At 34.9% G+C, this 13,972-nt stretch overlaps 1 protein-coding gene across 2 annotated transcripts in view; it reads right to left on the reverse strand.

Moving 5' to 3' along the window:
* Nucleotides 1–13,972, reverse strand: part of PPP3CA (protein phosphatase 3 catalytic subunit alpha) — a 365,964-nt gene that overhangs the window by 60,531 nt on the left and 291,461 nt on the right. For both annotated transcript variants that reach the window (XM_051965901.1, XM_051965900.1), the window contains exon 7: nucleotides 4,338–4,415. In XM_051965901.1, the coding sequence (XP_051821861.1) occupies nucleotides 4,338–4,415 (78 nt within the window). The remainder of the gene's footprint in view (nucleotides 1–4,337; nucleotides 4,416–13,972) is intronic.

A 13,972-nucleotide genomic window follows, 5' to 3' on the forward strand; every position in this document is an offset into this window, starting at 1 on the left:
CTGCCTTACTACATTTGAGTTTGAGGTTTTTATGTCCTAATATATGGTCAATTTTTGTATAGGTTCCATGAACTGCTGAAAAGAAAGTGTATTCCTTTCTGTCTCCATTACATTTTCTCCAGAGATCTATCATATCTAGCTTTTCTAGTATTCTGTTTACCTCTTTGACTTCTTTCTTATTTATTTTCTGGTTTGATTTATCTAATTCTGAGAGTGCAAGGTTACGATCTCCCACTATTATAGTTTTACTATCTATTTCTTCTTGCAGCTCTCTTAGTTTCTCTTTTAAGAATTTAGATGCTACCCCACTTGGTGCATATATGTTTAATATAGATAGTGCTTCATTATCCATGCTACCCTTTAGTAAGATATAGTGTCCTTCCTTATCTCTTTTAATTAGGTCAATTTTTGCTTTAGCTTGATCTGAGATCAGGATGGCTACCCCTGCTTTTTTGACTTCACCTGAAGCATAGTAGATTTTGCTCCAACCTTTTACCTTTAACCTGCATGTATCTCCCCGCTTCAGGTGTGTTTCCTGTAAACAACATATTGTAGGATTCTGGCTTTTAATCCATTCTGCTAACCGCTTCCTCTTTATGGGGGAGTTTACCCCGTTCACATTTATGGTTAGAATGACCAATTCTGTATTACTTGCCATCTTGTTAACCCCGGTTTATGCTTTCTTCCCTTCTTTCCCCTTTCCCCCCCTTCCAAGTATTAAGCTTGTGAGCACCCCTTGTTTCTCACAGCCCTCCCTTTTTAGTGTCCCTCCCCCCGCCTTAGAGTTCCTCCCCCTATCTTACCCCTTTCCCTCCCAGTTCCCGTATTCCCTTCCGCTTAGCTTATTCCTTCCCTTTCCACTTTTCCCTTCTCACTTTTCAATGAGATGGGAGAAGTTTCACCATAGATTGAATATGTCTTAAGATTTTTCACTTAAAGCCAATTCTGAAGGCAGTAAGATACCCACTATATTCATCCCCCTCCATTCTTTCTCTCAGATATAATAGGTTTCCTATGCCTCTTCATGAGATGTACTACCCCCACTTTACCCTTTTTCTGGTACAATGTCCTTTCCACATCAATTTCTAGAACAAGGTATACATGTATTCTTTATGCATCTATATAGTCAAAATATAGTTCCCAAGATTAATCTTTACCTTTTTAGATTTCTCTTGAGTTCTATATTTGTAGATCAAACTTTTTGTTAAGTTCTGGTTTTTTCATCAGAAATAGATGAAATTCGCTTACTTCGTTGAATGTCCATCTTCTTCCCTGGAAAAAGATGCTCATTCTCGCTGGGTAAGTTATTTTTGGTTGCATACCAAGTTCCTTAGCCTTTCGGAATATCATATTCCAGGCCCTTCGATCTTTTAATGTGGATGCTGCCAGATCCTGGGTGATCCTTATTGTGGCTCCTTGATACTTGAATTGGGTTTTTCTAGCCGCTTGCAATATTTTTTCTTTCATCTGAGGGTTCTGGCATTTGGCCACTATATTCCTTGGTGTTTTGATTTTAGGATCCCTTTCAGTGGGTGATCGATGAATCCTTTCAATGTTTATTTTTTCCTCTGTTCCTATGACTTCTCGGCAGTTCTCTTTGATAATTTCCTGGAAGACAGTGTCCAGGCTCTTTTTTTCATCATGTTTTTCTGGGAGTCCAATGATTCTCAGATTGTCTCTCCTGGATCTGTTTTCCAGGTCTGTTGTCTTCCCCAGAAGGTATTTCACATTTTTCTCCATTGTTTGATTTTTTTGGATTTGCTTGACTGATTCTTCTTGTCTCCTCGAGTCATTCAATTCCACTTGTTCAATTCTGATTTTCAGTGAAGTATTCTCTTCACTCACTTTTTTAAAATCTTTCTCTAATTGTCCAATTGAGTTCTTTTGTTCTGTGGAATTTTTTTCCATTTCGCCAATTTTGTTTTCCAGTTCACTAATCCTATTTTTCAAGGATTTTACTTCTTTATCCACTCTCTCTTTAACTGACTTCTCCAGGCTCTTTTGCCAAGCCTCCCTCTCCTTTTCCCAAGCTTCCTTCTCCTTTTGCCAAGCCTCACTCTGCTTTCCCCATTTTTCTTCTAGCTCCCTTGTGAGAGCCTTTTTAATCACTTCTATGAGGTTCATCTGTGCTGAGGAACAGACGATCTCCTCCTTTGGGGAATCACCTGGGGACTGCCTGTTTTTAGTCTCCTCAGGATTTAGAGTCTGCTCTCTATCTGTGTAGAAGCTGTCTAGGGTTAAAGTCCTCTTCAGCTTCTTGCTCATTCTGTCTATTAATCAGAGACAAACTACCAAAGAAAAACAGAAAAAACTGGAGTCTTTCTTTGGGGGGGGGCTGGGTGTGTTATCGAGCTTCCTCTACAGACTGCAGGTGGCAGCAGTGAGGCACTAGCAGGACTGTGCTGCGCCTGCGCTCTGAGATCCCAAAGCGTGCTGAGTCACTGAGGGGGGGGAAGAGGGGGGCGGCCAGGTCCTGAGAGACTCCAGCTGTTTGCGGTTGTGTTCTTCAGCCCCGGTGTTTTTAGCTTCTCTGCTGGGCTGTTGACTTGCTGCAGGTTCCAAACCTGTAGCGAAGCTCTCCCCGCAGAGACAGCTGCGATCACTCCCCACCCCCTCTCCAGTCTGCTCCTGTGCTCTCACTGCCGCTGCCCGCCGCCTGCGCCCGATCTAAAACCGCCCCAGCCCTCCAGTAAAGACAGACCTTTCTTGGCGGATCTCAAGGATGGCTTCTCTTGGTAACTATTTGTGGGTTTTTTTCAGTCAAGCATTGATTCAGAGGCTTGTAATGAAGTGGATAGTGAGAGAAAGCGCGGAGCTTATGCAACTGTGAGCCTCCTCTCCGCCATCTTAACCGGAAGTCCTAATAAATATCTAATAAATGCATGCTGATTGATCATAGACGTCAGGCTATCTCAGACCACTGATACCTAGTTATATTACTATTCCACCAAGGCAAAAGTAGGAAGCTTTGGAAAGTCATTCATTACCTTCATGGTTCTCAGACTTCTGGGTTATACAAGTTATTTGAATGTTCAACATGGTATTTGTTCAATTCTATGTACAAATATGTATTTTAGTTGGGAAATATTATCTCTTATCTTTGCATTTGACTAAAAAAAAAGAATGAATACAACATTAATTGAGTGCTTATTATGTCCAAGTACTGAGCTAAGTGTTAGGGACACAAATGGAAAAATAAATCCAACACTTATTCAGTGCATACTATATAAAAAACAATAAATACACAAGATGAAAAACAACCTTTTTCCTGCCCTCAAGATGCTTATGAGCAATATGTGTATGTGTGTATTTATGCATGCATGTATATATGTATAAATTTACACATATATATATATATAATATGTACCCAAATAGATGTATAAATATAAATATATATGTATATATAGTTATTTGTATAGATAGAACATATGTATGGTATATTATAGGTAAATCTGTGTGTATATTCTTATATGTATATATGTATAAGTGTATGCATTGATATGTATATAAAGAGAATACAAGTTTTCCTGTTATCAAATTCACACAGAAAAATTCTAAGAGGGAGGAATGATAGCTGTTGTATCATTTAGGAAAAGACACTCAAGCTGTACCATAGAAAAAGAAGGGGGAAAAAAAAACCAAAGAATTGAGATGGGGTACAAGAATAGTAACTCTTCCTAATAAAGAAAGAATAGGTTGATGCAAACATGAAATAGGACAGAACGGGGCAGGAAGATATTAGGGATTAGTAAATAGTATGGTTTGTGAGGCATTGTGCCTTATTGGACAGAGTGCCTCTGGGTCTGAAGGTCCATTAGATAGGAACTAGCTGTGTGACCCTGAATAATCCATTTAACTTTTTACTGGGCTTCAGTTTCTTTTGTAGGAGTGATAAGACTTACAGAACTTACTTCACAGTGTTTGTGAGGTTTAAATGAGACAACATATGGGAAGCATTTTGTAAACTTTAAAAAGATTATATAAATAAATGTCAATTAATTATCATTATATTTAAATAGAGGCTTTGACAGCTTCTGTTTTTATATAATCTTTACATACTAACAGGGTATACCAAAATTTTTGGTGTAGTTTTAAGCTATTAAAAGATCAAACTGCACTAAGACTTTTGGGAAAATCATTATTCCTCAAGGCAAGCCTCCTTCACTCTTCTAAAATGCTGTGCTTTTTATAATAGTAATAAACTGTTTGGCAAAGCTAATCACAACAAAAATGTCTGATATTGACAATGATCCAAATCCACACTCCCAATCCTCCAGCCTCAAAAAGAAGGGAAAAAGGGTCAAAGGCCATTTCTTAAAGTCCCAGAAATCACTTACCCTGCATCTTGGGCTTCATGGGCTCGAAGTATAGATAACAAGTTATTGTGCTGTAAGAATTCACATACAGCAGGGTAACTGTCAGAAACAAACAAAAAAGAAAAGAATCAATTATGAAATTATCATATCACATATTATTCTCTAAAAATGACCAACATGATCCATCATGATTAAATATATATCATTCTTGAAACAAGCATCTTAGTTTTGAAGATAGTTACTCCACCTTTTTCTCCTCTCAAATTAAAAAAAAATAACACCAAGTTTTAAACATAATAAAAAAGTAGAAAAGAGGGGGGAAAAAGAATCTTGGAACACACACACATACATAGATACGCATATATACATACACACATGAGTACACATGCACATACACATACATCCTTATCTCTTGAAGAAAATCTATTTTTTATCAAGTCTTTGCTTAGTAAACCAACCACATAAATGTGATCAACTCTGGCCATATTTTAATTACATCTTCTCTAACAATTAAAGAGTATTTGTTAATTGTCTAAAAAAAAATTTAGGGAACACAAATAAGAGAAAAATCTGGTTTATACACACACACATATACACACATATTCAAACTCAAGCAAAAAAGGAAACATTGCCTTGTAGAGAGTTGTCCATGGAGCCAGGAAAATCTAAATTTAATTTTGCCTTTCACACACACCAGCTGTCTCAGATGACAAGCTACAGAGCAGGTACTGTTTTTCCGTGATAATGTTTCCTCACCAGGATTTCCCTATACCAGTTTAGTAAAAGGTTCAATCAACTAACCAAAGAACAACAAATGAAATCTTTCAAATGCATATATATATATAAACATCATCTGAATTATGTCTTTGTTTTTGATTAAGATAGATGGTAGAGTGAAGATTAGGAATCTCTGAAATCAAGGTATTTCTTTACCCAATCATATAATCAAATTTAGCAAATTTTACTTTTTTATGTTTAAAGAGGAGCTACCAAAGTAAGAGCATATTTTTTTTCTTTTCTTTTTTAAAAATAATTATAATTTTTTATAACCTATGCCTGGATAATTTTTTACATTAGCCCTTGCACGCATTTCTGTTCCGACTTTTCCCCACCCTCCCTCCACCCCCTCCCCCAGATGGCAAGTAGTCTTTTACATGTTAAATATGTCACAGTATTTCCTAGATACAATATATGTGTGTAGAACCGAACAGTTCTCTTGTTGTACAGGAAGAGTTGGATTCTGAAGATAAAAATAACCTGGGAAGAAAAACAAAAATGCAAGCAGTTTACATTCATTTCCCAGTGTTCTTTCTTTGAGTGTAGCTGCTTCTCTCTATCACTGATCAACTGAAATGGAGTTAGATCTTCTCTGTGTTGAAGATATCCACTTCCATCAGAAAACATCCTCATACAGTATCGTTGTTGAGGTATATAATGATCTCCTGGTTCTGCTCATTTAACCTAGCATCAGTTCATGTAAGTCTCTCCAAACCTCTCTGTATTCATCCAGCTGGTTATTTCTTACAGAACAATAATATTCCATAACATTCATATACCACAATTTACCCAACCATTCTCCAATTGATGGGCATCCATGAAGTAATAATATAGAGAAATGCATATTTATTTATGATACATATTGCTTGATCCCTACAATGAGACTTTCTTTTGTTCTAATGAAACAAAAATTGAGATCATACTGTTCTTGCAAAATGAGAATAGTGCTACATTGAAAATGATATGTCTGTTGTAATATAAAATATTTTCTAAAAAATCTTTACAACTTCTTCCTCTCTCAGGTTACAGACAAATGCATGTAATAACCATGAGTAAGTTTAGATGACAGCTCATGGGATATAAATCAGGTCAATCATAACCTGAAATGGCCATACATTGTGCATAAATAATATACATAATAGTGATTAATTGCCTCACCAAATAAATATGGTCACTTGGGGAGGCGGGGTTGTGGGTATAGATTTTTAATTACATCTTCTCCAAAGATCTAAGAGAATTTGGCAGCTATCTAGAAAAATAGTCATTTTGTTACTCCCATTTTTAAAGCAACTTCCTTACTAATGGGATAAAAAAAAATTAAACTTCAATTAACCCTGTAGAGGATGGCTGTAACAATGTTGAGAAACTGATTATAAAGCAATGGGATTTAAAAATGAGGAAAAAAAGTTTACTTAAGAAATACTTGCTTCTCTGCTGAAAAGAGGTTTGCTGGGAACTTAAGTTTGCTATATGTATTCCTAATCTCAAAATCTTTATGATACATAATTTTTAAGAAAGCAGACTTTCTATACTTTATCATCCTAAATTTTAGTACTTCTCCTCTGTTGATCACTAAACATGCATTATATATGTATATGTTAATATATGTGCATATATATTTATATATAAAATTAATTGTAAATTTATATGTACATGCATAGATTTGTATATATATATGTGTGTGTATGAGTGTGCATATGTTTATCTCTCTATATGTATGTGTATATATGTGTGTATGTATATATACATATATATGTATATATATAGAGAGAGAGGATATATGTTTATATTTATATATATTTGTGTATATATATATATGTGTGTGTGTGTGTGTCTATACACATGTAGTATATATAGGTGTGTATCTATGTATATATGTGTGTCTATATGAATACATCTATCTATGTATAAGCGTATATTGTTTTTACACAGTTATTTGCATGTTATTTTTCCCATTAGATTGTAAGCTTCCAGAGAGAAGGGACTGTTTTTTGCTATCATCGTGGCTTAGCAGATTGTCTGGCAGAAAGCAGTTATTTAATAAGTACTTATTTACTGATTAATTGTGAAATAGTGGGTGTTTCTGCATGTATCTGCCCTCTCTTTTTGGATGTACAGATAGGCTAAATGCATAACTATATTTACTCCTATCTTTTTTTCCTTTTGGAAGAATTTAATCTGTTTTTACAAGTCTGCACATGTACCATGTCTATAATTATGCATCTCATTCACATGTATGTATGTATGCACATGTAAACAAACTGTACAACTGTACATAGAACTAGAAAAGGCATTTTCATTCTTAAGGGTGTATTGTATTGTAAGTAAGCATTGTATATATGAACCACATTTCCCCTTAAATATATTTTATTATACATTCATGATTTTTTAGTCAAAGTCAATGACAAATAAAATTCAACTAACATAATCTGCTTTATAACCTGATTATGGTGAATCATGCTTATTCCATTAAGTGAAAAATAGTCATATCATATTTCAAATGAAGAGTCTTAAAGAAGATTTAACTAGACAATTATACATAATAATATTTCATATGCTGTGTAGAAGTCCATAAATATATACATATGTACATGGATATGTATTGTATGTATGCATATATACACTCACGTATACACATATATGTATTATGTGCACATGTGTGTGTGTGATCACCCAAACACAGAGAGTTATTTACATGAATAAATTCTCCCCAATGAAAAAGCAAGCCACCTAGTGAAGCAGCAGAGTACTTTAAAGTACTTTGAGAGAGACAGAAGGAAAGATGTATCACTATGACCCTGATTACCACTTGCCTTCAAACTGTAATAGAGACAGCTCAAAAACTTGAGTCCAAGAGACTTGAGAATTGAAATTTCCCCCAAACTCCTAGATGTTTCCAGATCAGTCCCTGAAAGCAAGCTCATTGTGGAGATAGGGAGTTCCATCTTTCTTATGACAACCAATAACAATTACTGAATTATTAGTAATAGGCAAATAAGCACAAGAGCTACTTATAGTTGATAGCACCAATCCCCTTCCACTCTGAAACTATTCTGTCATCTGGAAAAGTGGTTCCTGTGGAAAATGGACCAGCTATCTTTGCCAACTATAAACTTGATGGCCGTTGACAAGTCAGATGGGCTAATCTAGATGAAGAAACAGGGTAACTTGAGGAGAAAACATAAAGTAGCAGGTGATGGGCAAGTCAAAACACCACCATTTCCTTGACCATCATCTCTCCTTGGACCTTGATGGAAACAGTGCAGAATCATGAATCCAAGAGCCTGGGAATACCAGTATTTCCAATATGATAAAATATTATCATATTTTATGATATGACAAATCATGTCATGATTTATATATATATGATATGATAAAAATATGATAATTATTTCGCATCTGTGGAAAAAACAAAAATCTAGAGGCAGCATGATAGTGAGAACTGTCTTCCAAATCAAAGCAAATGGGTTCAAATACTACCTTTAGCACCCATACCCTGTGTGACTTTAGATAAGCCAATTTACTTTTCTGAGTCTCAGTTGTCTTCACATATAAAATGATGGATGAACTCTGAAATACCTTACAACTCCAGGTCTATGATTTTTCCTCAGAACATAATGAATACTTCCATATTATTAACAAAAATGTCACAGTGCTTTTATGTTTTTCAGTTGTTAAGGTCATTTGTCATTTATTTGTTTTTTGCTTTATTTTGGTCTGACCTTCTTTCTTCAGTCTAAAGAGCTCTTACAAATCAGCAACTTAAAACTTTTGAAAGGTTGCCTGAGACATCAAAATAGGAAGTGACTTTCCAAGAGCCATGCAGCCAGTATAGGTTAGAAGCCAGGTTTGAATCCTTGCTAGTCCCTGTTCTCTATACCATCATGATTCTTTCAAAGGCAACTTTTCAAGAGTTGAGGCCATGTGAATAGAGAGCAGTGGGATATATGAGACAGAATGTGGAGGCAAGAATAAAAAAGACATGGAAACAACTGTTTGTGGGGAGGGGGATGAAGAATAAAGGATGAATCAGAGCTTATAAACCTGAAAGGGCAGAAACTGAGAAATCAGAGATGAGTTTACACATACACATACCCAAAGACAGAGAGACAGAGACACAGAGATAGAGACACACACACACACACACAAAGAATTTTATTTTGGATACATTCAATATGAGGTCTCTATGGGACATACAATTCACAATGCCAGCAGGGAAATGGTAATGGATCCTGATCGTCCCTCCCTAATTATGCTGGCTTTTTGTAAGATAACTAGTTATGGAAGAATCAAATGTGTAATTGGAGCTGAGGGGGAAGAGAAGAAGTACAATATATGAATATTTATATTTTATATAAACACTTTTTTTGGTCTTTCTTATTCTCCTTAAAATATTCCCTTTTAAAATCTGTGGAACAGAATCATATTTTTTTTCCAATTTTTTTTGTGGCACCAACTACATAATTATTCCCCCTATAAATAATATTTTTGGCATCTTAGCAAACCTTGGTGTAACTCAGTTCCAAGACCACCTGGGAAGATGAGGCTAAAAAAAGGGATTGTAAAGAGATTCAAATAAGCCAGGAAATGTGTACAGGCATATATTTCTCATAGTTCTTAGGTTTCCATTTCTTTTGCCCTTGGAGAGACTTCTACACAGAGTTCTTTTTTCTTTTCTTTTTTTTTTAAGTGATGAAAAAGAGAAGAAAGAAGAAGAGAAAGAAGGCATTTGGAGTTAGAACAATTTCTGTAGCAGGGAAGAGAAGATAGGCATGATGGCTTTGTGACTAATAGGAAAATACTAAGCATGAAATGAGATTTCTTTATGGAGCCATTTTATGTAGGCTGGGCTGTCCTTGAGTAGCCATCTGGTACAGACCAGATGGGAATGGACTAGAGGCAGCCAGTTTACATGGAGAATGACCAAGTCAAGCTATGGGTGATACTTGTAGCTGCTGAAGGTGAATCAAATAGAATCCCAGCCCACAGTTTGTTTCTCTATTCGTTTCCTTAGAACACTTGCTCAGGAAGCTATTAGTACTTTTGAGCCTGCTCATTCTTTTCATTTCCCTTTTTCTTAGAAAGATAATAAGAAGTGTGGGGTGCTAAAGGGAAGAGCCAGAAGAAATATGTCATTGCAGTCTGCTGGTTGAAGTTTACTTTTACTTGTTTTTTTAAAAATTTTCTGATGGTATCAATAAGTCCATAACCATCAACAGTGAATTGCTGAATATTAGACATTTGAGTGATTTTGAGAGTATGAAGTAAAACTATGGGAATTAGGGAACTTAAACTATATAAAGACAGACATTTTGCATTTTGTTGCTTTAAAATTTGAAGATGTTTTAGCCAAGGGTGTGATGGAACCCACTGGAACTGTCTACAGTAATGGGGCAGCTAGATAGATAGTGCAGTGGATAAAGCAATGGCCCCAGAGTCAGGGGAACCTGAGTTCAAACTTAGCCCTGGATACTTAATACTTCTTAGATGTGACCCTGGGCAAGTCTGTCTAGCTCCCACCTCCAAAAAATAAATTACAATTGCTAAATCTACTCCTTCCCCCCATGATAAATACTGAACAAATCGATGTGGGACTTATTCTTGTAATTGTCCCATTGATTCCCCAGACTTAAGAAAGTGGTGGGAAACATGTGAATGAGGCAGATTAAACTTAAAACTGCATAATGCATTTTCAAAAAACTAGTTGTTAACTACAAACACACCTCTGATTCTACACCATATATTCTAGCTTTTGACCCCAAGGCCATCACTGGCTGACTTAGAGGGCAAAAGCCCTGATATAAGAAAAGAACTGGCTCCATATAAGTAGCAAGACTGCCACCAGTAACTGAACAATGTACTCGCTCCTCTCAGTTGATTAATTGGCAAGACTATTGTAGCTACTTCTCATTGGTAAGGAAGAGAGTATGAAGTAGCAGAAGCTGTATCTTTAAGCACTAGAGTTAGCAACATCTATCAACTACCCTTGTATGTAATATGTCCGTTCTTTTTTCTTGATTTATTTAATTTTAATACAACATACATACATTTTAATTTTCTTTAAAATAATAGAAAAAAAAAACAGTGAATTTGCAATCAGAGAACTCTGGTTCAAATCCCATCTTCAACATTTAGTGACCATGTTTCCATGGGCAAGTGATTTTGTTTGGGATTTAAATTGTTCCTCTTTCCATCTTCCATCTCTATAGAAATTCCCTGTGTCTGAAATGTTTTGTTTTGTTTTCTTTCACTCTTTCTCTTAAGAATTCCTAATCTTTCTTTCAAAGCTCAGTTCAAATATAATTTCCTAAACCTGGTTCTTCTAACTGCTGTTCCTCAATTATCCAATTTCCTTGTATTTGTAAAAATATAGTTTTATGTTGTACAACCTTACATATATTTCTCTCTTGATAAAATATCACTGTGGAATATAGATATCATCTTAAAACACCAGAAAAGTTTTTTTTAAAAAACAGTATTTTGGGGGAAGGCTTTATAGGGAAGTTAAAATAAGAGTTAGATCTTGAAGGATACATAGCATGCACATCACCAAATAACAATATTGCTGAAGTAAATTAATTTATTCAGATATGGCTCCAATACAAACAAAACTTTTGAGACACATATAAAATAATCTGAACTGATCATACAAGAGAATTAACATTAAATCTAGAGAAGGAAAAAAAATGAAGGGAAGAAGGAGAAGGAAAAGCTAAAGAAAATGTCTTAAATACTTTGAAGAAAATAAAAGAAACTATAACAAGTGAACCTTATAGAAAAGGAAAAACTAGCTTTCTGTACATGAGATAAAACTTTTGATTTTCTTAGTATTTTTACTATTAAATAATGCAGGTAATTAAAAAAAAACAAGATGATACAATAAATACTAATTAGTATAATTTTTAAAAATTGCATTTACTACTAGATCATTCATCCTCATCAGTATATAAGACATAATTGATGTTTTTTCTAGTGTGACTAAAAATCTTTTTTTTCAGGTAAAAATGTATTACTAATGATGACAAAAGTAAAACAAAGATTATTACCATCTTTCTTATAATTTGCTTCTTGGTAATTTCACAAATATACATTTTAAATTATCTTAACTGTATTTCATCCTGTTTGTGCATAACATTATGTTGATTTCATCAAATTATGTAAATGCAAAGCCTCCTAAATGACTTCTATTATCAACCAAAAAGACTCAGCCAAATTAATCTGCATGGGATAAATCAAATGGACAAAGAATGCCAATTGTTTAGGCACTGCCAAGTAGATAGATGGACAGCTCAAAGAGTTGTTCCATTAGTAGGCAAAACTTGAACAAACACTTCAGGTAGACAATGAACAGAAGTCAATATTGAATAGCAGGAAGATTTAGAAAATTATCCAGTAATTTTTTTTTTTTTATGGCACTAGCACACTTTCCTCTGAAACAAACCCTTATTTTTTATGCCAAAATCCATCTAATGATGTTATATGGTTATGAAGCTGCAGTGCCACAGTCTTTATGGGAACCAAAAAAAAAAAGACTGTCAATAGCAAGATGCATAGTGGGTGGTAATAGGCTTTGGTAGGCCACCAGTGAAGAAATAAATAGGAGAAGTGGTATACAAGATATTATCAAGCCATGCATAAGCAGAAAAGAAGGCAGGCTAATTATGTAGAGAGGAAAGCACAGTCACTCATGAGCATCCTGTTTGCCCTATTGGTATCCACTCAAGGCCAAGAGGTAGGCCTTGCCTTCTTATATTTAATTTATTAAATTATTATGTTGAATGGAAACCATATGTAGGATTTATAGGCAGCCATGGACAAGAGGCTAGGTGGTGCAGTGGATAGGGCACCAGCCCTGAAGTCAGGAGAACTTGAGTTCAAAACTGGTTTCAGACACTTCCTGACACCCTAGGCAAGTCACTTAATCCCAATTGCCTCAGAGGAAAAAAAAGAAGGACATATGCACTGATAGAAGGAGCGGTAACATTGATGAAGTAATCTATCATGATTTGAGTAGTTGATTAAGACTAATTGAGCTTTTCATGTGAAGACTAATTACAAAAAGGCAGCTAAATGACATAATAGTTCCAGGGAGCTAGTCCTGGAATCTGCAAGATCCAAGTTCAAATCTAACCTAAGACATTCATGAGATCTTAGACAAGTCACTTAACCTCTGTTGGGCTTAGTTTTGTCAACTATAAAATGGGGATAATAATAACATTTATCTCCTAAGTTTATTTTTAGACTCAAATGAGATAATAATCTGTAAAGCACCTTACAATCTCCAAAGCATGATGTAAAAGTTAGTTATTATTAGAATAGACCTACCAACAAATAATAATAATAGATTTGTACCTGTGAACTCACAAGGCAACCAATGGAAATTCAGTGTCTCTGAGTCAATTGATAATTTGAGAAACTTACCCCATTTACCTTCCATCTTGAAATGTTATTTCAGATCTATGCTTTTGTAATTCTAGCTTTCAAATTTCATCCCCAACAAGGACAAATGTGAAGAAAAAGTCAATTTTTTTTAATTTCAAGAAGAAATTAAAATTACTTAATATATATATATATATATATATATATATATATAAATAAATAAACAGAATCACTGGTAAAGAAAGTACTAGGCTTAGCAGCAAGAAGTTCTGAGTTCAAATCATGTCTATAATAATAGGACAGTTGTATTATCTTGGCAAAGTGACAACTTTCATGTTCCTTAGGCAACTCCTTGAGCTTGTTTCTTAAATAACAAAGCAATCAACTTTCATTAATGAAAAGAGTTCTAGTATCTGGACTTCTTCATGTTAAGGACAACAAAGATCCTTCATATATCTGTATATGGGAAGTCCATCATGGAAAAGCCTCTGAATCTTTAT

Source organism: Antechinus flavipes, chromosome 6 (genome assembly GCF_016432865.1).
Source record: "Antechinus flavipes isolate AdamAnt ecotype Samford, QLD, Australia chromosome 6, AdamAnt_v2, whole genome shotgun sequence".
Taxonomy (NCBI): domain Eukaryota; kingdom Metazoa; phylum Chordata; class Mammalia; order Dasyuromorphia; family Dasyuridae; genus Antechinus; species Antechinus flavipes.